At 39.1% G+C, this 23,883-nt stretch overlaps 1 protein-coding gene across 3 annotated transcripts in view; it reads right to left on the reverse strand.

The window, feature by feature from the left end:
* Positions 1 to 1,515: 1,515 nt before the first annotated feature.
* Positions 1,516 to 23,883, reverse strand: part of LOC111147347 (3-hydroxyisobutyrate dehydrogenase) — a 109,926-nt gene continuing 87,558 nt past the window's right edge. For all 3 annotated transcript variants that reach the window (XM_022503349.1, XM_022503348.1, XM_022503351.1), the window contains 4 exons: positions 16,688 to 16,821; positions 13,917 to 13,993; positions 6,772 to 6,928; positions 1,516 to 2,463 (listed from right to left, as the gene is read on the reverse strand). In XM_022503349.1, the coding sequence (XP_022359057.1) occupies positions 2,305 to 2,463; positions 6,772 to 6,928; positions 13,917 to 13,993; positions 16,688 to 16,821 (527 nt within the window). In that variant the 3' untranslated portion in view covers positions 1,516 to 2,304. The remainder of the gene's footprint in view (positions 2,464 to 6,771; positions 6,929 to 13,916; positions 13,994 to 16,687; positions 16,822 to 23,883) is intronic.

A 23,883-nucleotide genomic window follows, 5' to 3' on the forward strand; every position in this document is an offset into this window, starting at 1 on the left:
TGGCATGATAGGATGTTTGCAAACTGGCCACCTTAATGCCTTTCTTTGTGCCCATACTCTAATGTTGTCCACTCCTCCGTGGACTTTGGGCTTGACTATGTGATTTGCCTCGACCAATGGGACAGTAGAGCCATGAAACAAGCAGAACCCCGCAAAGTGTCTGGTCACTGGGGCTTGTCCTATGTTGCTGTTGAGAGCCTTTCCACCACCAGGTGAAGAAATCCAGATTAGCCTCCTGGACCGTGTGGAGAAAAGCCCCAACCATTATAGCTGTCCCAGCTGAATGAGGCCAAACTAGACCCTCCAGCTCCAGAGGAGTTGGCCCAGTGTAGAATAATATAGCCAACCCAGAGAATCTTGAAAAATAATAGACATTTGTTATTTTAAACCACTAAGTTTTTGGTGGCAATGTAGCAGTTAGCTTTTGCTTTGGCTAACTGATACAATGCTAATTTTGCTCGGAATAAAAGCCAAGGAGCGCCTGGGAGGCTCAGTTGGTTAAGTGTCTGACTCTTGGTTTCAGCTCAGGTAGTGATCTCAGGGTCTTGAGATCGAGTCCTGCACTGGGCACTGTGCAGAGCGCAGAGCCTGCTAAAGTATCTCTATCCCTCTTTCTCTCCCTCTGCCCCTTCCCCACCTCACTCTGCCCCTCTCTCTCTCAAAAAAAAAAAAAAAAAAAAAAGAATAAAAGCCAATATCCTAACCTAGTCTACAAGGCCCTACAAGATCTGGCTCCCCTCATCTCGTGACTTCACTTAGAGCCTCCTTGTAATTCATCATATCTAACATTATCCTACCTTTGTGCCTCTGTACATTGTTACTCGTTCCTAGAATATTCTTTCCTCGGATACCTGCATGGCTTGTTTCCTCACTTCCCTGTTAAATCTCTGTTCAAATGCCACCTGAAGTACCCTAACAGAATGGATGGGCACTTCCCATCCTTCCCCCTTATCCTGCCTTTTTCCTTATTATTATCGGACATATGCATGAAACATTTATTTCTTGTCTGTCACATCCCCTCACACCCACACACACCCACACCCACACCCACACACGAGACACCGGAATTTATGGTCTACAGGGGCAAGACTTTGTTCTGTTCATCACCATAGCCCCAGCACTTAGAATAGTGCCTGGAATTTTTTATGACCAGCAAAATGATGAAAAGAGTAGTACTACTGCCAAATTTGGTGTCTAGGTCTATCAACAAGAATACGCCGAGGGGCTGTGGTAGGGAAAGTGGCAACTGCACTCAACACTGGGGGATATTCCATTTAATGCAGGCTGAGTTCCCATGCACCCACAATCTAGAAAATACTCAAATGAATGCCCATTAAGGATTCAAACAGAGCCCAGCAGGATGCTGACCTCCACCGCCCAACTGAAACTCTGTTCCTTTTGACTTCCCTCCCTTCCTTTTCTTCCCACCCTTTCCCCATCAGTCTGTAACACCAGTTTGTCAGATCATTTAGTTGTTCACCAAATGGCTGGAAAGACACAAAAACTCCAAGAAAGTATTATCTGCATAGAAATTTATTTGAGTTCAAAATAATACAGTTATATTTAGAATAATGTAATAATTATCTAAAGCATATATCATCATTGGCTCTGAAACAACTCTAAAGATGTCATTCTTTTGAAGTCAAAAAATAGGTAGTAAGAATGTACAAGGAAGCAAAAATATAAAAAACAAGTTTGCCGAGTATTGGGAGTTGTAACAAGGACACACTAAGGTAATGTAACAGAGTCCAAATTCTAAAACATGCAGCAAGGAGTTCTCTAGCTTTATCAACTCCCTGGAAAATTGGTGACCCCAATACTGCACGAATACCACCACTTGGGTAACAGGACAAACTTCCCGAGGGACACAGGCAGTCACTCACTCTACGTCCCCCTTTTCTCCCTCCTTTCCCCATATCAATTTCTTTTCTTTTCTTTCCGATCAGTTTCATCCTGGCGAAAACATGTTTGGTTTTATTTGTGAAGTGGAGTAAATAACACCCTGATTGAAGTATGCAATGATGTAGTTGAAGATGCTCAGGGATCAAACTTTTGAAAAAGGTTAAGAAGCTGGTTAGCAGAGACCATCAGTGGCTTGCAGGAAAATAAATTCCAGTAACACATTTGTTAAACAGATAAAAAGAATTAGCAGTTAAAAATGGGTGAAAAAATCCTACGGTTTACTGGGACCTAGACAATCAAAAGCAGACAGGTGACCTTTGATTAGACCCATTTACTTGTGGAGTGAGCTATAAGGAGGCTCCAAGATTTGGTGTTCAACAGTGTCCACGGCCAAAGGCAAACTCAGAAGCTCTCCTCCTCTCGTAGAAACTGGAAGACGGACGAGAAGTCTTTCTTTGAGTAACCCTTCGCACACATCATCCTGTAGATCTGATGGGCTTGGCTGCCCAGAAGGATTGGGCTCTTTGTGCTGGTGGCAGAGTCTTGCGCCAACCCCAGATCCTAAATCAAACAAGGGCAGGAGGGAACACATTGAGACTGGCAGTCAGAGCTCACTTTGGAACTGTGGCTCCTAATGCTTTGGTTTCAAAGAAGGAGAAACGAGGTCTGAAAAAAATGAGATACTTGTGGTAAGTTATATGTATTTTTGTAAGTACTTTCATAGAGCTGTAAAACTGCTCCAGACAGAAACCTTAATTTCTGAGTGTCCTTTCCACTCCTCTGTCCAGACCTGTTTTGTTTTGACTTTGGACAGAGGTTACTATACAGATGAGAGCACATGGGAAATGTTTTTTCAAATCTGCAGAAGCCTGGAAGCCTAAGACAAACCCCATTATGACTAAATACCCGTTCAATCTCTTATTCTACAAATTTTAGCAATTGCTGTGGGCTGGGCACTGCTGCAAGGGCTGGTGATACAGGCATGATAAGACCCAGTCACTGCTCTCATGAAGCTTGGGGAAGGCGGACAACGGAACAAATATCAGGACTTCAGACAATGACAAGCACTGTAAAGAAAAATAGAGCAGGGCAAGGGCTTGGGAAGTGGCGAACAGCAAGGGCCGGACGGAAGGAAGGGAGTCCTGGTAGAGGATATATTTAGGGAAGCCGTCTCTGAGGTGAAGACCCCTGACCTACAACCTGAACGTCAGGGAGTAGCGAGCTCTTTGGAGAGTAAAGGAAGAGAGTTTCAGGTAGGTGGAACATCAAGGTGTTGGGGGACACAGCTTGGATATTCAAGAAGTAGCAAGCAGGCCAATGAGGCTGCGTGTGAGCCGGGGGCTGCAGAGGGAAATGAGTCCAGGATGGACACAGGTAAGACATGGCAGCTTTAATATGTGTGGCAAGGAGCTGGGACGTTACGTGCAAGGGGACATCTGCCTTCATGACAAACAACCTTTAACATCTCAGAGAGCGAATGCTTCATTCTGAGGGTTTCAGAAAACTTACGGCTGCTTAAAAACAGGCAAAAGTGAACATTATACGTCTTTGATAGTTAAACTGTAGCTAATGAATATCCACTACCATAAAAATGGAATTTTGTCCAAACCTGAAATACATGGGGTTGATGGGAGACAATGAAGGCTTGGATAATTGAAATAATATCCCCCAAACTTCATTTTATTTATGATTTTATAACAGCTGCAAACTGGTGGCAAAACCAATTAGATCTTCTTCTTACCATTACCATCCTCACTTCTCCCCCCAGTGGAAAAGTCCGCAAAAAATGAAAGGGGAAAACAAGAAGCAAGATGAGAAACGCTTTTACTCTGAGGAACATCCTTGATAACAGAGCAGTTATCAATACCACCCACTCAAAGGAAAATAATTATTCAAAGGAAAAATAAGTCTCTTGAATTTGTATGATGGCACACGTGCAAACATGACTTTGTGCTTATCTGTACAATTTTCACAGGTAGACAAGAGATTTGAAAAAACTGCTTAACCTTAAATTCTTCTATAGCTTCCTAAAACTAAAAAGGGAGTTTAGTCATTACCCACACAATGAACAAACACACGGGCGCCCTACTGCTTACGCCCAGCCAAACCTCTCTTGTTGCCATCGTTTGGCAGCATATCTGCAAGATGTGTTATTTTCAAAAGACGGACAGAAAATCTACATAGACTGCATTCAACTTTTACCCTAGTTACCTGGAACAGAAGAACTTGGAGTTAAACAACATACCAAAGGGGACACAACACTACTGAGAAGACAAGTTGAGAGTTTTTCAAATGGCAAGTGCATACCCCAGATAAAACCTAACAAAACCACAAACATGGACAGTGTGATAGCTTTGGCGCCTGCTGCCTTAAAGGGTGCACATTCTGAAAAGAGAAAAATGGTTAGTGTCTCAAAGTCTGAGAGGCTTGTCCATCTTGAAATGCAAACGGCAAAAAGAAGGTGTCCTTTGAAGCTTATAATATGTAATTTAAAATAAACAGATTTTCCACTTCACTAATCAAATAAAGTATTTATGAATCCATAAGCTAAGTGGCTAGTTCAGGAAGAAATATAGAACAACTGTAATAAGTTTTCAACAAGTTAATGGAGGACCAAGTTGTTATGTTACCAGGAAATGGTCCTTCCTTGGGGAAGGACCAAGAGTCATCATGCTTTTCCATACGTTGTTCTGCAGTGGCCATCACAGACATCTAGGCTGGAGAGTGCAAAAGATTAATCTAGTTTTCATATTGACTATGTTCTGATTATATACACATAGCATGTTAGAATTTTATCATGTTAAGACCTAGAAATAAATGTACAAGCCTCTACTTCAACAACACACTAACATCATATTCCCTAGAACAATACATTTAATAGCAGTTGAGCAAAACATCTCTTAGGAAGTAAAGACTTGATCTGCTCAAGCAGGAAGGACTGCTTTAATCAATGCGGCGTCGACGGGGATTTCTTTAATCTCCATCAGTTTCTCTATACGAGTTTAATTAGCTATGGTGCGTTTTTGTTAATAGCAATCCAAAGTGATGACAGATTTTTTTTTAAAGTTCCTTTTAAGTTCCTTTCTAAGTACTCGCATTCCAAGCAAAATTAATAAGTCTTCCTCTTTATAAGGGAAATTGCAACTGCATTTCATAGAGGAAATGAGAGCAAAGGAGAACAGTAATTTCCGTATGTTTCACTCCCGTGCTGTCTCATGCTGTTAGTGGAAAGTGCTATCGTTTATGATCAAGAACATCATTTTAAAGAAAAGACCTTAACCATGGCAGCTTCTTACTGGAGAGGGTCCCCAGAGCAAACAGCAAAAGCACAGGTATACCACACAGGGGAGGACGGCAAGGGCAGAGTTCCCAGACAAAACCAGCACTGCAGAGGACTGGAGGCCAGACAAATTCATCTGACTCTTTTGACGAGAAGCTTCCTATTTCTTACTACTCTCCTTGTTAGCTGCTTCCTCTGCTCTGACCATTAGTGGTATTGCAGGAACTGAATAAGCTAGTGCCTCACAACCCACTTCATATGGAGATAGAATGGAAACTGAGCATAAATGCGATTCTTCCATTCTTCCACGTGCCCTAATAAATCAACCGCAGCTTCAATGAAAACAATACACTTAAGGAGCTACTTCCTGTTTCTAACAACAGCCACACTGCACAAGTACAAAAGCCTGTGTGGAGGCTATGGATGCAGATTGGCATAAAAATCAGTATTTTCTTAAATGAAACACGAGGGGAAATCAAATTGCAAAATAAGAAATAGTTCAAACACTGCTTTATCCCATTAATATTTAAAGCATACTGACCATACGCCAGGAACTGTGCCAGAGGCTGCGATGGAGGGTGCAAGGACAAATGGGGTGCAGGCAGAGGGGAGCAGCCAGGCTGGGGGGTTGCAAGTGAGAGCCAAGGAGAAATGAGTCCAGTATGGCCAAAGCGAAGAGAGGGGCTGCAATGGCAGAAACGAGCTGGTAGGACAAGCAAAGGCTAAATCATCAGCTTGCTGGTGGACTTTCATCTACAAGTGATTGGAAACCATGAGAGTGACATGGTGGGAGAAAAGGCACACTCAAGAGTTTTATATCTCAGGGGCCCTCTCTTTCCCGTGATGTAGAAAATGAACAAGAGAGGACTCTGAAAGGCAAGGAGACCAGTAAAGGGCTGATGTGGTATAATCTAAAGGAAGCTCAGCCAAGGCACTCGCAGTGGCAGAGGAGGGGACTGCATGAATTCAAGGCACACTAAGGAACAGAATGGACAGAAGGCCATGGAGAATAAAGGAATGTAAGCTGAATACGGTGTCCAGGTATAGGCTTTATTACTTTTGTAAAGGGTTGGGGCGGGGAGTCAATTATGGGGGCAGGGTGGGGTAAGGAATAGCTCTATGCAGAAACCTGGAAGGCTATTCCCCAACAAACTATTTTCTAAAGTTGAGATCACAGATAGGAGGTCAACAATTTGTTTTTCAAATGATTTTTCACATAAATACACACATGCTCTTAAAGTAGGAAGATGTATTATCAGAAAATTCTTAGCCCTCCCATTCTAAGGACTTGGTAAATTAATGGAAATTTCTGATGAAGAACGAAATTTTACCATCTCATATTACAAACAAACCCCAAAACCCACAAAATCAAACTCCCAGCCTATTCTTCTCATCTGAAATGAACATGATAAGGGTTTTTAATCAAAGCTTCTAATCAAAATTTTTAATCATTTCCAGTGAGCGAGTGAATCACTATTTTGGTAATTTTGCCTTCTAGGATACACATACACTTTGTTAAAAGGGGGTGGGGGATTAGACCACTGAGCACTTTTTCCCTCTCGCTTGGGTCGTCTCTGCATTTACCATACCTTAGCCATGAGTGTTGCTCCGAATCCGCCCTGGTAGTTATTAGCCGACGGAACTCCGTCCATCACCCCCGGCACAGGATTATAAGTGTCACTTGACCAACACCGGCCTGAGCTCATATTTAGGATTTTAGCCAATAGTTTCGGGTCAAGCCCTAACCTGTCAAAGATCAAAGAAAAGAAGTGTGAGATGTCAAAATGTACAAGTCATGAGCGACTTACTTATGTATGAGGACGCTCCATCTTCTCTCTCCATTTATTGTCTGTCTTCAAAAGTCAAAGCAGATTGATGAGAGCAAAGAACCGAATCTTAAGTGATAGGGCATTAAAAGCCACTGATTTACCATTTCAGAGCCAGGAAGTTCTGCCCTGAGAGAAAACCCTCCAAACTATCCTACTTCAGAGAAACATCCCACAATTGCCGAAGTGGTGTTGGTTTATCACACACATGGGTTTTCTAGTCTTTTGGATATTATTGCATTTATGTGTCACACAAGAACCTTAAACCAATGTGATCATCTAAATTCTACATTCTTCACTCACAAATGATATATTTCAGAAAGAAATACTGACAGATAAACTGTGCATCATGGGAGTCCTTGTGGGTGCATTTATATGCATGTTTATTCTTTTAGCTTTTATGAGAATGGATGCAAGAGATGAGCCATGTGCCGTAAGATGAGCTTAAGTTATCCTTATAAAAGAAGACATTTCTTGCTGCAAACTTTTCCTTATTTATTAAATCTTCATTAGACGATCCTGCTTATGAAGCAAGTCTGCACAGAGCTGTGACATATGCTATCTATTCAGAGACATGCATTATAGTTCTGGGTCAACTGCTGATAAGGTTACTGATCCTGATAAAACAAAGCTTGCCCAAGCGGAAACATCATTTGTTCTATCACTGAGCTGATGGCATCAAGGGCTGTTCAATGTGGACCCAGAAAAAAAGAGCATCAAAATGCTGTAATACTTTGATTCTGAGTATCTTAATGCAGTTTGGGAAGCAGAGTTTGACTAAGTATCACTGAATCGAGTTTCAAATAAAACTTTCTACCTAGCAATGTATTGGTTTCTTTCATACAAAAGCCATTATAAGACAATTGTCATAAAAGCTTTCTGCTTTTTCTTAGGACCAATCTCTTCCAGAATTTAAAAAAAAAAAAAAAAAGGCTGAAAAGAGACACACGAAAATGTAAAACAGATTGTGCATTTTGGCATGCCCAAGTTCTTGTTTACTTCCTGTGTTTGAAACCCATGTCTTTATTTCCCAGTGTGAGTATCATAACCAGTACAACATTCTTCCAATGCTAGAGTGGAGGGCTAGGGCTCCTAGCCAGGATATGTATGGATTTACCATGTAATACAACTGTTATATGATCAGGCTTTTGAGAAGTAGCCATGGTCCAAGGAATATATATGGCACGCCACATATGTGAATCCATATGCTGGGCCATATTATTACAGCAGGTTTTCGTAAGGATTATAACAGAGAAGATTCACTCTAAATTGGCTGCCATACATTCCATTCAATGGTGGACTGCCAGAAAGAAAGCCAACAGTTCATTCATTCTTTTATAAAAATCCAAGTTTGTTACTGGTGTAGTTTGCTATTGCTGCTTTCTTTCCCCTTTTAAATAAAATAAGGCCATCAGTATGCTGTTCTAGCAGATAACTTGGGAAAAGATAAAGCTGATGTTCATAGGGAATAATGTGGAAATTATTAATTAAATAAAATCCCATGTATATTAACAACGAGTTCATCTGCTCTAACTGCAAAGATATTCTTTAAGCACAACTGTTCAAGAATGTCGATGTCTAATGTGTTCCATGAGTGGGGAACATTTTTAAGACCCCAAAACATGGTTCTTCCCTTTCACTTGAAATGTCATTTAGGCGCTTCGGAATTTAGGTTTTCTTTCAAAAATGGCTCATCACATTTAAAGCAGCAGAGATGCTCCTCTCTTCGTAATCTCCCTGGTTATACTCAACAGTAGCTCACAACAGTCTTTCCCGCTACAGCAGTTCATGCTCTGTCTCTAGTACTCACCAAAATGGTGAGCAAAGCTTATTATCCTTTGTAAAACCCTACATTTCATTTTTCTTGAGTGTTCAAGGAAAAATACTGGCACTGATTTATGGAACCCTGTTTGGTGAACACAGTACTATTTAGAAGTGTCCCGAGGGGCACACAGAAGATGCCATGTGGCAGTTGCTATGTGCTCACTTTCAAATCTGATGCTTCCCCACTGTGCTGACTCCCCTTTAGGAGCTGGCTGCTCCCTCTCCGCTTTTCCTCCCCCGACTCACCACTCTACAGCAAAATGTATCATTAAAAAGAGCAAGTTAGAAGTGTTTTGCATTTCATCTTTCTGAGGATTCTTTCACTGGCACATATATAACTGACAGTTAAAATTAGACATAATATTAAAATCAGTTACTGAAGTCCTCTGTCTTCCACTGTGCCTAAGGCTTGTAATGGTCTGAAACCAGCTAGAATACACAGTAATTGTCATTCAGAGAGTCTATCCTAGAACGTCATGCTTCACTGGAGAAGACTGAGTTTCCATTTGAAATCAACAAATTAATCCAAGACAGGTACCTGAAAGGGCAAGTTTAATAGGAAGCAGCTACTGGGCTCTCAACCATGATAAAATGTTATTGCTGTTTCCCTGTAAATTGGCTGGGAACATATGATACTTTCTGCATAAGAGCCCCATTGCTGTTCAGGAGATATACAGCTCAAGCCATCAAAAGGATGACAGTCTGTCAGTCCCCATAATAACTTGCCACTGGATGTGGTTCGAGAGTGTGCCCGTGCATGCATGTGGCTTTACAATTGCTAGAATGTTCTCTGATATAAACAGAGAATGAATTCATTGCTCTGACCGCATATATAATGCAACTCAAACAAACGTCACTGTGTCAAATCTACTCACCTTTAAATCACAAGAATTCTAAATGAACTTTTGAGAGAAGTAAAAATGATGCATACACTGTAAAAAAAAAAAAATTTAAAGAGAATCCAAATGTTCGCCTTCACTGTAACTGAGGCTTTTAAAAAGGACCAAAAAAGTTTTTTGACCTTATATTCTCTATAAGTATCTATGGTGTCTGGTTTTATGGAAGAACAAAACAAATTATGTCACTAAACTGAGATGTTTGTATCACAGAAACAGATCTGGAAATGAAATACTTAAGACTATGTCAGTTTTAATCAATCATTCACTTACTCATCATTGTTTACAGATCTGCCATGTGCAGGCACTGTGCTTGGAGCCAAGGAGACAGAGTAAAGAAGCTAAGAAGAGGCTGTGTCTGCCTTCCAGGAATGGACCCATTGAGACACATACACACAGGTCACTTTCACCTGAGGCAAGAGAAGTGCCTCCCTTCTCTATCTCTCCCCTTTTCATCCATGTGACAAACCTTCACTAAGGACGTACTATGTGCTACGTATGTCCTTAAGATGCAGCAAAGAGCAGATAAAACCAACCCCTTTCAGGGAGCACACATTCTAGTTGGGGAGACAGGCAATAAACAAACACATAAATAGACACACCAGCTGGTGAAAAGTGCTATGAAGAAACTACTTTAAAAGTACAACTCAATTCAAATACTAACCACCAGCACCACCAACAATCACATCGATAACTATCACGTAGAGCATGATAATGCACCAGGAACTGCTTTCAAAGATTTACATGGATTTAACTCATTTAATCTTAGCAACAACCCTGTAGCTAGGTACTATTATTTTTGTCATTTTATAGAGAAGAAAGCTTAAGTCTATAGCAGAGCTGAGATGCAGGTATGGACAGACACCCAAAATCCCACCATCCCAAGTCTCACGGCATTATACAGGTAGTGAACTTAATATTAATAGTCAATAAGCCAATACGATGGTGTTTTGTCAGTTTATTAAGAAACTTGGTCAAATTTTTATTATAAACCTTTTGCCACTTGTTCTCTACTGTATATGTATTAGGTATACAACTAAGAGGCTTCAGGTCATCATCACCTAAATGAAAACCTAACAGCATCCAAAGGGCAGTAGTCAAGAAACTAAAACTATGCTTGTGGGAAAGTTCTCATCTTGAACAGCCTTCCAGAAGTTCAACTGTTTTAAGTTTCCTTTAACGTGGAAAAAGACAATGTGGTTGTTGCTAAAGGTACCTGGGCCCTGGTTGGTAATGCAAACGGCCTGCTATACCACTAATATTGAATAAAGAGAAAAACAAAAAGTCAGTTCCAGTGAAGCAAAAATAAAAACACAGTAACAAACCCTCCATTATCACAATTCTTCCTTCGTGATGCACAGGAACAAAACTTCTCTAATGCAAGCAGGGCACCTTTCGTGTCAGAAAACTAACGTTCTAAGTCCCAACTAGAACCCAACTGGAAGGTAGAAAGGTCCAATAAAAAAGATTCTCAAAATATGCTGTATACTCATATTTTTTATACTTTACTTTTTTTATAGCATTTTAAAAATTTCACTAACATCCATAAAGAATCACTGTAAAAGATCATAGGGTCAATAAGAGTTTTAAACTGTAAGATTTTATTCTTCCAGTTTTAAAAAAAAAAAATGGGAAACAGCATTCTAGGAAAAATACTGACTTGAGGATGAAATTAATCAGAAATGATCACTTCATAGGATTAGGTGACTCAATTTGTAAATGTTGACATTAATGCTCTAAAAAAATTTCACTTCAGAGTGAACAGAATGTAAATGTGGCTGAGCCACTTTGATGCTGTACTACTTTGTGGGAATTTACTACTTGGGAATTTATGCTTGCTGATGCCAATTTTCTCTTTCACCTTGCAAAGCTCAATAAATCATGGCCACTCTCTCTACTCTATTAGAGAACAATCCTGTCATTTTAAACCATGTCTGTAAACCACCAAGAAAAGACAATAGCAGAAGCCATCATTTTTAGGACTTTCAACCCACTGAAAGTCTTTGTAAGACAAACTGATAAAATCCTACTGTTATGAAAATAAGCAACCCATTAGTATAACTGGAAGCACCAGAAACTTACAAATTATTATAACAGTTAAGTAAAACTAGCGAGTTCCTAATTTGTGTCTGTTCTTTATATGTAGTATATGTAAATATATAAATATATACTAGTACAAATTTATATAAATATATACGTGTGTGTATATAGATATTTAAATATATATATATATATAATTAATGTATGTACAGTTTCCAAAAAAATTAAACATTAAAAGGTTCATCTTTCTAAACATTGTTTTTATCATAGTGTATTAAGGTCAATTATAAAGGAAAATCTACTGTTGCTTTTGCTCTTAACATTTCTATTTGGAATTTTATCACTTTTCATCTTCTTTGTAATCACAATTCACTGTAGTAGCCAATGTATATATTTCACTGTACACGTTTATTCAATTCATTTGATTCAAGTGACTTTCATACTATTCTTTATTAGCTGGTGTTTGGAGTTAGACTTCTATAAGCACTGACCATACAAAAATTTCATTTTAGAATAGCAAGTGACCATCTAATAAGAGTTTTGCTAGGAAAATTATCTGAGGAAGACCAGAGGATATATCACTATGCCTCAGGAATACCCTGATCCAGTGATGCTCAGAGTAAGAAGCAGGATATAAAACAAACTGGCAAAGATAAAGAGGGAAATTTCAGTAGAGCATAGCCTAGGTGATCTACGCTTTTGCTTTTTTATTATTCATTTATACCCAGAAGAATGAAGATAAAATTCTGAAAATGCATAGGCATCCTAACGCTCTAATCCTATTGTCAACACCAATTAATTTTGTATGCAATTTTGGTTCCAGAAGTTTACATCTTCCTCTTTCATGAAATTAGTCTAGAGGATAGACATGAAAACAAGTTACTGGTAACAAGTTTTTCATTTATGAGGAAGTGACCCATAGCCTAAAACTGGCTACAATACACACCACTCTGAACAGTTCCCTGTATACTACCAGTTTTATTAAGGCTTTGTATAGATATGCCTTACCATCTTACAGACATTCAATTTTAAAATGTAAATGGTACAGGATATTGATAAACCAATTAGCACTGATGCAAAGCAAATTCCTCTTTTATCTCAATTACAACATGACAACTTAATAGGTCAAGATAGTTTAACATCTGAGACAAGGGCAATTCAATAAACAACGGCATCTTGATATGGTAATTAAGAGGAAATGTGAATCCATTACTGTGTTTTAAAAAAGATCCCAAGCACTTTGGCTCTTTTTATTGCTTTTATCAAAACCTGTGATATGAAACACTATTCTGATTTGTGATATATCTGGTAAGCAGCCTGGGGAAGTGTGAAGAAAACACCTGAATAAAGCATCTGCCTAATTAAGCATTTTCTAAAGTAAGAAACGTAAATTTATTTTCATGAAATACAAAACATTCAAAAAATTAATTAGGTGATTAATCATATGTAACATTCCTAAACCAAAAGATTAAAGGCTAAAATTAAGACATTAACCTTAAGCATTCTAAAGGATGATGATCATCACAGGAGAACAAAATTCCTGAATCACTTTAAGCAAAGTATAAATGCGAATTTATTTTAACGGAAAGATGTGTCCTTATTGTAAAGTAACAAAACCACAAGCAAGTTAAAATGAAAGAATTATGCGCACGAGCTGCAGCTCTACGAATGCCATCCAGTTTGTCCCAAGACTAAACAGCCGAGGGCCCTTTTAATGTAGATTTTGGAGACTATTTAAAGTAGATACATAAAACCAGCCATGGCAGGATAACACTTGAATTGACTATACGTTAAAATGCTGTTTTATACAAATTTGTCCTACACTGCCAAAGTACGCTTAAATTTTATAGTAAAAGTGTTTCTTGTATTTCAATACAATAGCAGAAATGGAGCGCCCGTATAAAAGGGATAATGTAACTTGGAACATAAAGCACAATACATTTTATGGCTATGGCAGAGTATTCAAGCTCTCCAGGGTCCTATTGGTCGTCAAATAAGCAAAGTCTATTAAAGTTCAATAATGAAGTACTTTCAAAATGTTCCTGGATCAACTCATTTATCTCTCATGAACTTTTTTTTCAACATCAGAAAATCAAATAGGGAAGCTCATAAAAATTGTTAGTACATGAAAATATAGAGTCAACAAACCTGATTCCAAGATTCATAGTTTCAGCAGTTCCAATCATACTAATAGCTAACAGCATGTTGTTGCAGATCTTTGCAGCCTGAAAAAAAATGGAGTACATATTAAATACCTTTTATTTTCAAGTCGTAGCTCACAGGAAGTTGTTCTTGACCCAACTCTCCAGGTTTCTTTATAAAAGTCAGAGCATTTAACTGTTGATCCTCTCAAATGGGCAAAGGAACGTGGTGCCACATGCTTCCTTCTGAGCTTACCAGGTCATCTGGGAGCAGACCCTTCCACTGGGTCAGAACCCCACTGTGGTGACCAAGCTCCTCCTGTGGGCTCTGTCTATAAGGCATACCGATCGATTGATCTAAGTGGCATGACTGCTCTTTTTTTTCCAGTTTCATTGAGATAGAGTTGACATATAGCACTGTGTAACTTTAGGTTGTCCGGCATAATGATCTGACTGACACACATCATGCAATGGTTACCGTAAGTTTAGTTAACATCCATCATCTCATACAGATACAAAAAGATACATGTACATACATATTTTTTTCCTTGTGGTGAGAACTCTTAGGATTTACTCTTAACAACTTTTTTTTTTTTAAGATTTTATTTATTTATTTGACAGAGAGAGAGATCACAAGTAGGTAGAGAGGCAGGCAGAGAGAGAGAGAAGGAGAAGCAGGCTCTCCGCTGAGCAGAGAGCCCGATGTGGGGCTTGATCCCAGGACCCTGGGATCATGACCTGAGCCGAAGGCAGAGGCTTTAACCCACTGAGCCACCCAGGCGCCCCGCTTAACAACTTCTGTATACATCATATGGCAGTGTTAGCTCTAGCCATCATGTTATACACAAAATCCCCAGCACAAGTGCTCTTTATGGAATGGGGCTTACATTCTAATTGGGGCAATGGAGTTAACACAATAAAGATAAAGGCAACAAACACACACGAACAAAAACAACTGTGTGGAAAATTATATGGCTATAAGACAGAGACAGTAGAAACTCCAAGATCACTGAGGGCAGAAGCAGAGAGGAAATGGAACTGAAACCCATCTCTTAGAAGGCCAGGCAGGAATTTAAATAGGCAAGAGAGAGAAAGGAGGAGAGCAAAGAAAAAGGCAAATATGTAAGAGGGATTAAATATATCAGAGCATGGGATGTTCCTGAGAGCAGTAAAAAAACTGACTCAGGTACATATGTTTTAAGGAATGGTGAGAAATTTAATAGTTAAGACTGGGGTAAGAGCCGTGAAAGCTAGGGTGGAGAGTTAAAATTTGACCTGACAGAAAATAGGCATCTATTCAAAGTTTCAGAATGGGGATGTCTATGTGTACAAACATCTTAATGGAGTTGGTCTTGGTTACAGTGTTGGGCAGAGCGGTAAACCCAGCATCCACGGTTTCTGAGCAGTACACAGAGCTAATGAGAAACTGGACCAGTTAATGTGAGGAATAGAGAAGACTGTCAACAACGAGAGACACTAAAGCAAAAATCAGCAGAACTTGGCAACTGGACAAGAGAATGGAGACAATAGGTATATCTGAAATAATACCAAAGTCTTGAGTAAGATAAAGAGGGTGCCAGTGACCAGGACCAAGGATTAAGATGAGGGGAGATCTAGTGAGAGCATGTATTTTGTTGAGAGGGGGACAGCTAGTTTGATTTCAGAGTTCAGTGTTGTCATTCACCTCTATCTGATTAGAGAATTGATATATTTCTAAATGAAAATTATTTGCTTTTCAAGAAAAAAATTAAAGGGGCGCCTGGGTGGCTCATGGGTTAAAGCCTCTGCCTTCAGCTCAGGTCATGATCTCGGGGTCCTGGGATCGAGCCCCGCATCGGGCTCTCTGCTCAGCGGGAAGCCTGCTTCCTCCTCTCTCTGCCTGCCTCTCTGCCTACTTGTGATCTCTGTCAAATAAATAAAACCTTTAAAAAAAAAATTAAAGTGTGTAGATTATTTCTTCCTGACTATATTACAGACAGAGCTTAGCAAGTAATTAGATGGAGGATAACAGCAACTCAGATGCCATGAGCACTTCAAATGGAAGCAGTGTTAAGAATGATTTCAGTGGGGCGCCTGGGTGGCTCAGTGGGTTAAGCCACTGCCTTCGGCTCAGGTCATGGTCTCAGGTCCCTGGGATCGAGTCCCGCATCGGGCTCTCTGCTCAGCAGAGAGCCTGCTTCCCTCTCTCTCTCTCTCTGCCTGCCTCTCCATCTACTTGTGATCTCTCTCTGTCAAATATCTTAAAAAAAAAAAAAAAAAAAAAAAAAAAAAGAATGATTTCAGTGGTCACTAGGATGATACATCAGAATCTGAATGATGGAACTTTCAACATCTTTTTAAATAGTTAACTGGCTGATGTCTGCTTAAGTCCAACAGGAATGATGGAAAACTAATTTATTCCAAAATAATATAAGAAAATCTGAGCAAAAAAAGGGGCACCAGGGTGGCTCAGTCGGTTAAGTATCTGACTCCTGATTTTGGCTCAGGCCATGGTCTTGGGATCGTGGGATCTGGCCTGGAGTTGGACTCCACACTGGGCATGGGCTTGGGATTCTCTCTCTCCTCTTCTCCCTCTGCTCTACCCACCCCCACCGCCAAGCGCACGCTCTCTCTCTCTTTCAAAAACAAAACAAAACAAAACAAAACAACTCTCAGCAAGGAATCCACAGATTGAACAGAGTAGAGAGGAATAAGAAATAAGAATGTGGTCAGGAAAGAGAAATAAACATTAGCCAATTCTATATCATCAAGTCAGTGTCATTAATGTAAAGATGTTACCTGCCCGGTCCCAACAGCTCCACAATACACCACATTGGAGCCCATGCACCCCAGCAACTCCTGGGCAGCAGCAAATTCATCTTCGACTCCTCCCACCATAAATGTGAGGTTCCCAGACCGAGCAGCTCCCACACCTGAATGGTTTGGGGGTAAAGGGATAGAACAAAAGGATACATTTCTTCAAGTGTTTAAGTAGATAATAAAATTACAGAAAATCCCAAAACAAATAAAAATATCTTGCCTCCAAACTGTATTTATGTCAGGCACATAAAAGATAGTCTAAATCGCTCCTGGAATGTGTGTGTGTGTGTGTGTGTGTGTGTATTTTTAAGGAAGCGCTACACCCAATATGGGGCTTGAACTTATGACCCCAAGACCAAGAGTCACGCTTACAGACTGAGCCAGCCAGGTGCCTCTCTTCTAGAATATTTTGAAAATTAAGTAGCATGGAGTTTAATCCTAAACCAAAAGGGACATACAGATTCAAACTCTTATTCTCAGTTCATGGTATGAGTGATATGGGAAACTAAAATATGCATTTATTCACATGCACCTATTATTCTAAGAAATCTATTTAGTAATAGAAACTTTATGAAAAAGGTAGCTTGTGCCCTGACCAGTACAAGAACAGCCAGAGGGGTCTGCTGCCTAAGTCTGGATTTGGGGGTCTCTGGCCCATTTGCTTGCTCTCCGTGTACCATCTGCAGATGATATCTACAAAGTGGAAGACCTGGCTCTTTCCCCCAAGACAAGGAAAGAGCCATTTTTAAGGTAAAATGGCAAGAGTCCTTTTTAAGGTAAAGAAAACAGTTGCTTATTTAGACTGATTATTCTTATGTGCATTTTCCAATCAATATTATATGAGTTTTCTCTTCCTTCCTCCTATACACCTTTCGGGCAATTCTTCCTAGTGCTATGAGCAGGAAGAAGAAATGAGCTTTGGTCTGGCTATTCCTTCACAGCTCTTAACAAAGGTCTGATGCATATTCATTGATTGAAATGATTAGTTAGCATACAAAACCTGTCCTAGACGTATCCTAAAAAAAAGAGGGAAGCTTCATTCATCTAAATTGTTATTAACTCTAAAAAAAAACCAGGAGTATTATTATTGTTTTTAATATTAGAGAAATTTTAATTCATAATTTTCAAGTTAGATTTTGTTGATCAAAACCAGGAAAGCATGTGGGAGAGCTGTATTAGTATGATTTTTGCCTTTACACTTTATTTTATAGTACAGCTAGGAATAAAGAAATCGTAATTGTCTGTGCCATGTATCAAACCTGGCCATTAGAACAGACAACTGCAAGTAATGGCCTACTTTTTAATTTAATTTATTCAATGAAATACATAGTTTATATATAAAAAGCCCAAGTGGAGAGATCCATATTTCACTGAAATTGTGAATATTTTGCTATTGCCAAGCCAAGCAGCCTTTTCCACTTTACAGTTCATGCTATTTTAACTAATTATTAAAAGCAAAAGAGGTCAGCATTATGTTAGCCAAATAATTGGGGAAGAGGGAGTGTCCATGTGTTATGAAAGCCTGAGATGCTCACACATAAGGTTAAATTACATTTCACAATATTTTCAGACACACTTTGGAAATGATTATGTACAAAACCCAATTATAACAAATGCTTTTAATTAGCCAGTTTGTGTTCTTTGAACATTCTATAATGTTGAAGTTCAAGTGGCTGTCACTTTGTTAGTTTCTAATTTACTTCACTAAGATGATAGATCATCATTATTATTTTACAATTCTTTTGCTCAATTTCTATACCCATTTTTATACAAACCACATAACCATCCTTAGTCCTAATCCTGTTGATCTGACCTAGGAATTAAGTAGACAATTTAAGTCAAAGCTTACAAACAAATCCAGCACTATCCATCATAGGTCATAGCTTTGTATCTAGATTACAGATTACTAAATAGCTTCAGAGAGTCATTTATTAAAGGAAAATTAATGCTGACAATGGTTCTCAGCTGGTTAATCTTTTGACAGGTATACTTTCTCACTTGTTCAAACACATATTTCAAAAAGAAGAAATAAGTTACTTAAGCAAGAGACCACAAAAGAAATAATAACTCATTTTTTAAGTCGGAGGTCTGTGGTACTTCTACACTCCTTCTCTCAAGGTGGTGGGCATCATTATTAGGACTTTTTCATATCACACGATCCAATGTCAGGGCCTGACTAAACTGGGTAATTCTAAAGGTTTGGCATTCTTCGGGACCAAATCCTGTCTTCCATACACATTCCTCTAAATGTTTGACTCTATGAAGCCTAGTCCCACTGCAAAGGCAAAATTAAGATCTAAGTAATCCTAAAATAAATGTAACCATTTTGAGCTTAGGAAATACTATCTAGGAAGGTGGAACTCTAAAGCTATGTAAGACATCCTATAGAGGGGCGCCTGGGTGGCTCAGTGGGTTAAGCCTCTGCCTTTGGCTCGAGTCGTGAACTTGCGGTCCTGGGATCGAGCCCCACATTGGGCTCTCTGCTCAGCGGGCAGCCTGCTTCCCCCTCTCTCTCTGTCTTTCTGCCCACTTGTGATCGTTCTCTATTAAATAAATAAATAAATCTTTAAAAAAAAGACATCCTATAGATTACAGAAGACCCTGTACAGATTTTGAAGTCTATCAGTAATAAATAATACATTTATTATACTGTCATGCCACTTTAATTCAAGTCTATTTCCCAAAACAGGAAAACAGACTACACACTTATGCAGTTGCTAGAATATTGGGAGAAGTATTTTAACTTTACATTTTAGTAACTATATATACAAAATCAAAATATATCCTGTACTTAATTCTATTACAGCATTTACAACTCCAGTGCTTCTCTCCCATGACCACAGAATCAGAAAAACTGAACGCATTTGTACAAATGAAAAGGCGAATGCCCAAACCATACAAAATAGGTGGCTGGACCATCCTGTTTTTAAAAGGACAGCCACCTACCACTTCTCCTGGAATCTGCTTTAATTTCAATCAACCTCAGTGGGGAGAAACACTTTAAATCTAATCCAAGTCTCAAAGTCAGCCTCTTTCTTTCTCTCTGTCAAAGAAATCACAAGAAGCCTCCATTACCTAAACTGCCTTCCTTCTTTCTTTCCTTCCACTCCTATTTATGGTGGACATAAAAAATTTGACCACTGGAGAGCTACTGTCAGTGGTTCTTAACCCTGGGAAGAAGAAATATCCTTGTCCTCAAGGAGTCTGAAACCTAGTGTTTGTGGTGGTGGACGTGAGTGTGCACATGTAAATGGAGATGGGAGAAGAGAGAAGGCAAACAACTGTAAAGAGTAAAAGACAGATGCATACTACAGGAGAGGTCTGCATATAGTCATCTGGAGGTTCAAAGAGGAAAAACACCATCAGCAATTATCTGTTCAGTGCCTTTAGCAATTTCCTCCATCCTTGTGCTTGGGAGAATATTTAAAATACAACTATTCCAGAAGGTCCAAAATAAAAGGTCATAGTAGATATAAAACACAGTCTTTGCCCTCAAAAGGTATAAAATACAGTTAAGGAAAAGAGACACATACCACCTACTCAGAAGTGAATGCCAAAAGGTAGCATCCTGTACCAAGTGTCATGGATGCGGTCAGCAGCCACCAAAACCTGATTCCCTCTTTCCTCCCATTTGTTTACCTCCATCATTGAAAGGCTAATGAGTTCTCAGAAAGAAAAAGGGTGAAAAAAGAACTACTGTTCTCAAAGAGTAATGGTCTTGCCATCAGCTGCGGGTAAGCTTTGAAAGCTTTGACAAGAATATAGGTATTCTGGGGGTACCTGGGTAGCTCAGTTGGTTGAGCATCTGCCTTCAGCTCAGGTCATGATCCCAGGGTCCTGAGATTAAGGCCTGCATCAGGCTCCCTGCTCAGTAGAGAGCCTGCTTCTCCCTCTCCCTCTGATCCTCCTCCCCACTTGTGCTCTCTGTCTCAAATAAATAAGTAAAATCTAAAAGAAAAGAAAAAGGTTACCTCCCCCTTTCTTTAAAAAAATAAAATAAATAAAATAAAAAGAATACAGGTATTCTCAATCTATTTGCAGATCATGTTCAGAGCAGTTTAAAACAACATGAACTGAGCAAACGATTTTGTATGTTTTACATATGGACACTGAGATCTGCCTATTATCTAAATACATACAAAACCCTATCTCTCTTCACAACAGACTCAAGTTTGCTTATTAGACAAAAAACAGAAAACTGAGGATCAGGATTAAGAACAAATACAATGAAACCATAAGATTTCACAATGAATTTCAAATATGGGTCTGAGTATTTTAGAGGTCCTGGCAAACACTTTTGGGAGCGGAATAAAGCAGCCTCAAGGAAAATGGAGTTCTTCCTTACATTGAGTTACATGGTTTAAAAATTCTCATTGGTTACTTTATGAAGGAGATGGTAAATCAAATAGAAAATGTTCATCATATTTTTGTATCAAAAGCAGAGGTAATTTTTTCAAGGTTAATTCAATTCTTGTTTTATATATGTTTCTAATTCAGCCCACTCGCAACAGAGATCAACATTAACAATAATCATCTCAGTCTAATAGTTTATGTTTATCTGTGTCTCAATCTTTGGCAGTTTTGTTTTGTTTTAAAAACCAAAACAGGCTTAAGTTTCAAATTATGTGTCGACATGAACATAACTAGCAGCTGAAGACATTATTCACTATTACTCAGCATTTCTACATAGCGTCTCATTATTGTTTTCTTTCTTCTTCTTCTTCTTCATTTTTTTTTGCTCAAGCAAGGGGCAGCGACGGAAGGAATGAGAGAATCCCAAGCAGGCTCCATGTCCAGTGGGGAGCCTGATGGAGCGCTTGATCTCACAACCCAGAGATCATGACCTGAGCTAAGATTAAGAGTCGGACGCTTAACTGCGTGGGCCACCCAGGCATCCCACACTACTGTTTCCTATTAAGTAAAAGTTATTCTTTCTGAAGTACTTGTACATTTATGTTCACCAAAAAGAATTACATAACTCACTGTATCTTCCCTTTGGTCTTGAGTCATAGGAAACAATGAACTTTCTTTTTTTTTCTCCTAAAATGGCTTCTGATTTTTTTAAGTTTTACTTTTGTCAATGGGCTCTAACCACTTCTCTGGTTTTCTCATCTACTCCCTGGAACAAAAACCACCATGCTAGACATACCCAACTATTTACAGTAGCTGGTATGTGTAGGGATTTTTTTTTTTAATGTATCCACGCCTTTCCTGGGCAACTCCCTTGTTTGTAATTCCCTTGCCCTCTTTGCCTGGCAAACTCCCAATTATCTTCCAATGCCCAACTCAAGTCAACTCTAAGAAGCAATTCACGACCATAATCCCCTTTCTCTATCTTTATGACATTCCCAGTGGTATCTGTAATAAAGCACTTACACTACTCTAATCAATGATTTTTCTGGTGTGTCTTGTAAGGATCTTTATGGGCAAGAGCTGTTTGAATCTCAGCACCCAGCATATAACATGTGTGTGATAAATGTTCATTGTCTTTTTAGGAGGTGAGCAGAGAAGAAATCAATGGTTACTAAAATAACCAAGAATACTGAGTAAGACAGTACTTTCTAGCTTATCAAAAAAGCTCAACTTTGGAGTAGGATTATTCCAAAGGTAATAGCATGTTCACTTATTGTTGCATATACACACGTAAGCAAAAGTGCACATGTACGGAGACATTACCATGAAGACACCAAAAAATGAAGAACATGTAATCTGAGTTAAGACACCTGAAGTAAGGTCACAATTCAAGGTCACCCCACTTGGATAAGTTTGGTTCCTCCCTCTGAAGATAGTGATAAAATCACTTGCCATACACACTCTGAAGCTCAAACGAAAGAATACTTTGGAAAGGTATTTTACATGGTTATCACACAAATTTTATAAAAAAATTAAATATAACAACAAGTAAACCTACTCGGCCTGAGTATCTCAAGGTCTATGGCCTAAGAGCAGCACAGAACTGAAATTTGGAATTTAGCCTTACTAAGAAGCTGAACCAAGGGTTATGACAGAAAATCCATTATGCAAGTGCTGATAACTTAGAATAACCATTTACAAGTCACAAATAAGGAAATCATTTTTAATTCTAGGACTATCAAAAAGAGGCCTTCAAATCCAGAGAGAGAAGAGACTGAAATCTAGAAAGTACAATCAAATTGTATTTGTTTTTGATACTGTAAAAAATCTTGCCACCAAAGCACTCTCATTGATATATAGCAAAACGCAGTAAATCACTTAATTTACTCAAAAGAACTTAAATGTTTTAACCAGTCTGCCATCAAAAGAGATCAAGAAGAGGACCAATGGGACTTGGGCTGCAATGTGAGCCGTCTTTAAAATGCAATTGTTCTAATCATTTTCTACAGATGCAGCCTCACAAGGGGCTGCTGTCACAGGGACCATTTACGACTTGTTATGGTGTCTCTATTGTTTACCGGCAACATTCACTGAAACAGGCGACAGCTGGGACAGAAAGCTGCTACTCATCGAACAATATAATCCCGTGAAAGTAATCAACAAATTTAAGGGTGTTAATTAACTTTACACTTTATCATGTTCAATTAGTTGTCCTTTCTAGAAAAGATTGCCGTGCACAATCAGTTTAGAGCGTGCCATGTTTGATTTGTAAGTGATCACTGTTTCTGTTTCAGAGTCCATGTCAGATGTTCTCTTGGGTTTTGGTGACACAGATGAATGGCTCTGCACATGTTAGGGGGTGATCTGGTTTAACATAAGCCAGCATAACATAACCCCTTGTTAACACTACTTCTGGCATTATCTGTGCTGGAAAGAGAAAAGCAAAAACACTCTCGACACTACTCTAGAGTCAGATAAACAAAGTTTAGTTATTTTTTCCTGAAATAAACACAGACACAGACACATGGGAGAAATAAGCAATTTTTCATCATTATTTTTTAAAGTAAGACCTGTCTTTCAGGGGCATGTTTGGGATCATTTCCTCCCAGCAAGATCTCAAAGCTCTGCTGCATTATGCACAAAGCAGCACTGCAGCCTTGTGCTTTACATAATGCAGATAGCCTTTTCCGTGGCAGGTGAACAAATGCTAGCCATGTGCTGTTAAGTACTCGCTGATGTTAAAGTCTAGAATGTGACTTTTAAATCCAGAAGCTATATTTTATAAGCGGGGGAAATCTGCAGAGAAGGACATTCATCTATGA

Source organism: Enhydra lutris, unplaced genomic scaffold (genome assembly GCF_002288905.1).
Source record: "Enhydra lutris kenyoni isolate GAN:26980312 unplaced genomic scaffold, ASM228890v2 scaffoldscaffold16, whole genome shotgun sequence".
NCBI classification, from domain to species: Eukaryota; Metazoa; Chordata; class Mammalia; order Carnivora; family Mustelidae; genus Enhydra; species Enhydra lutris.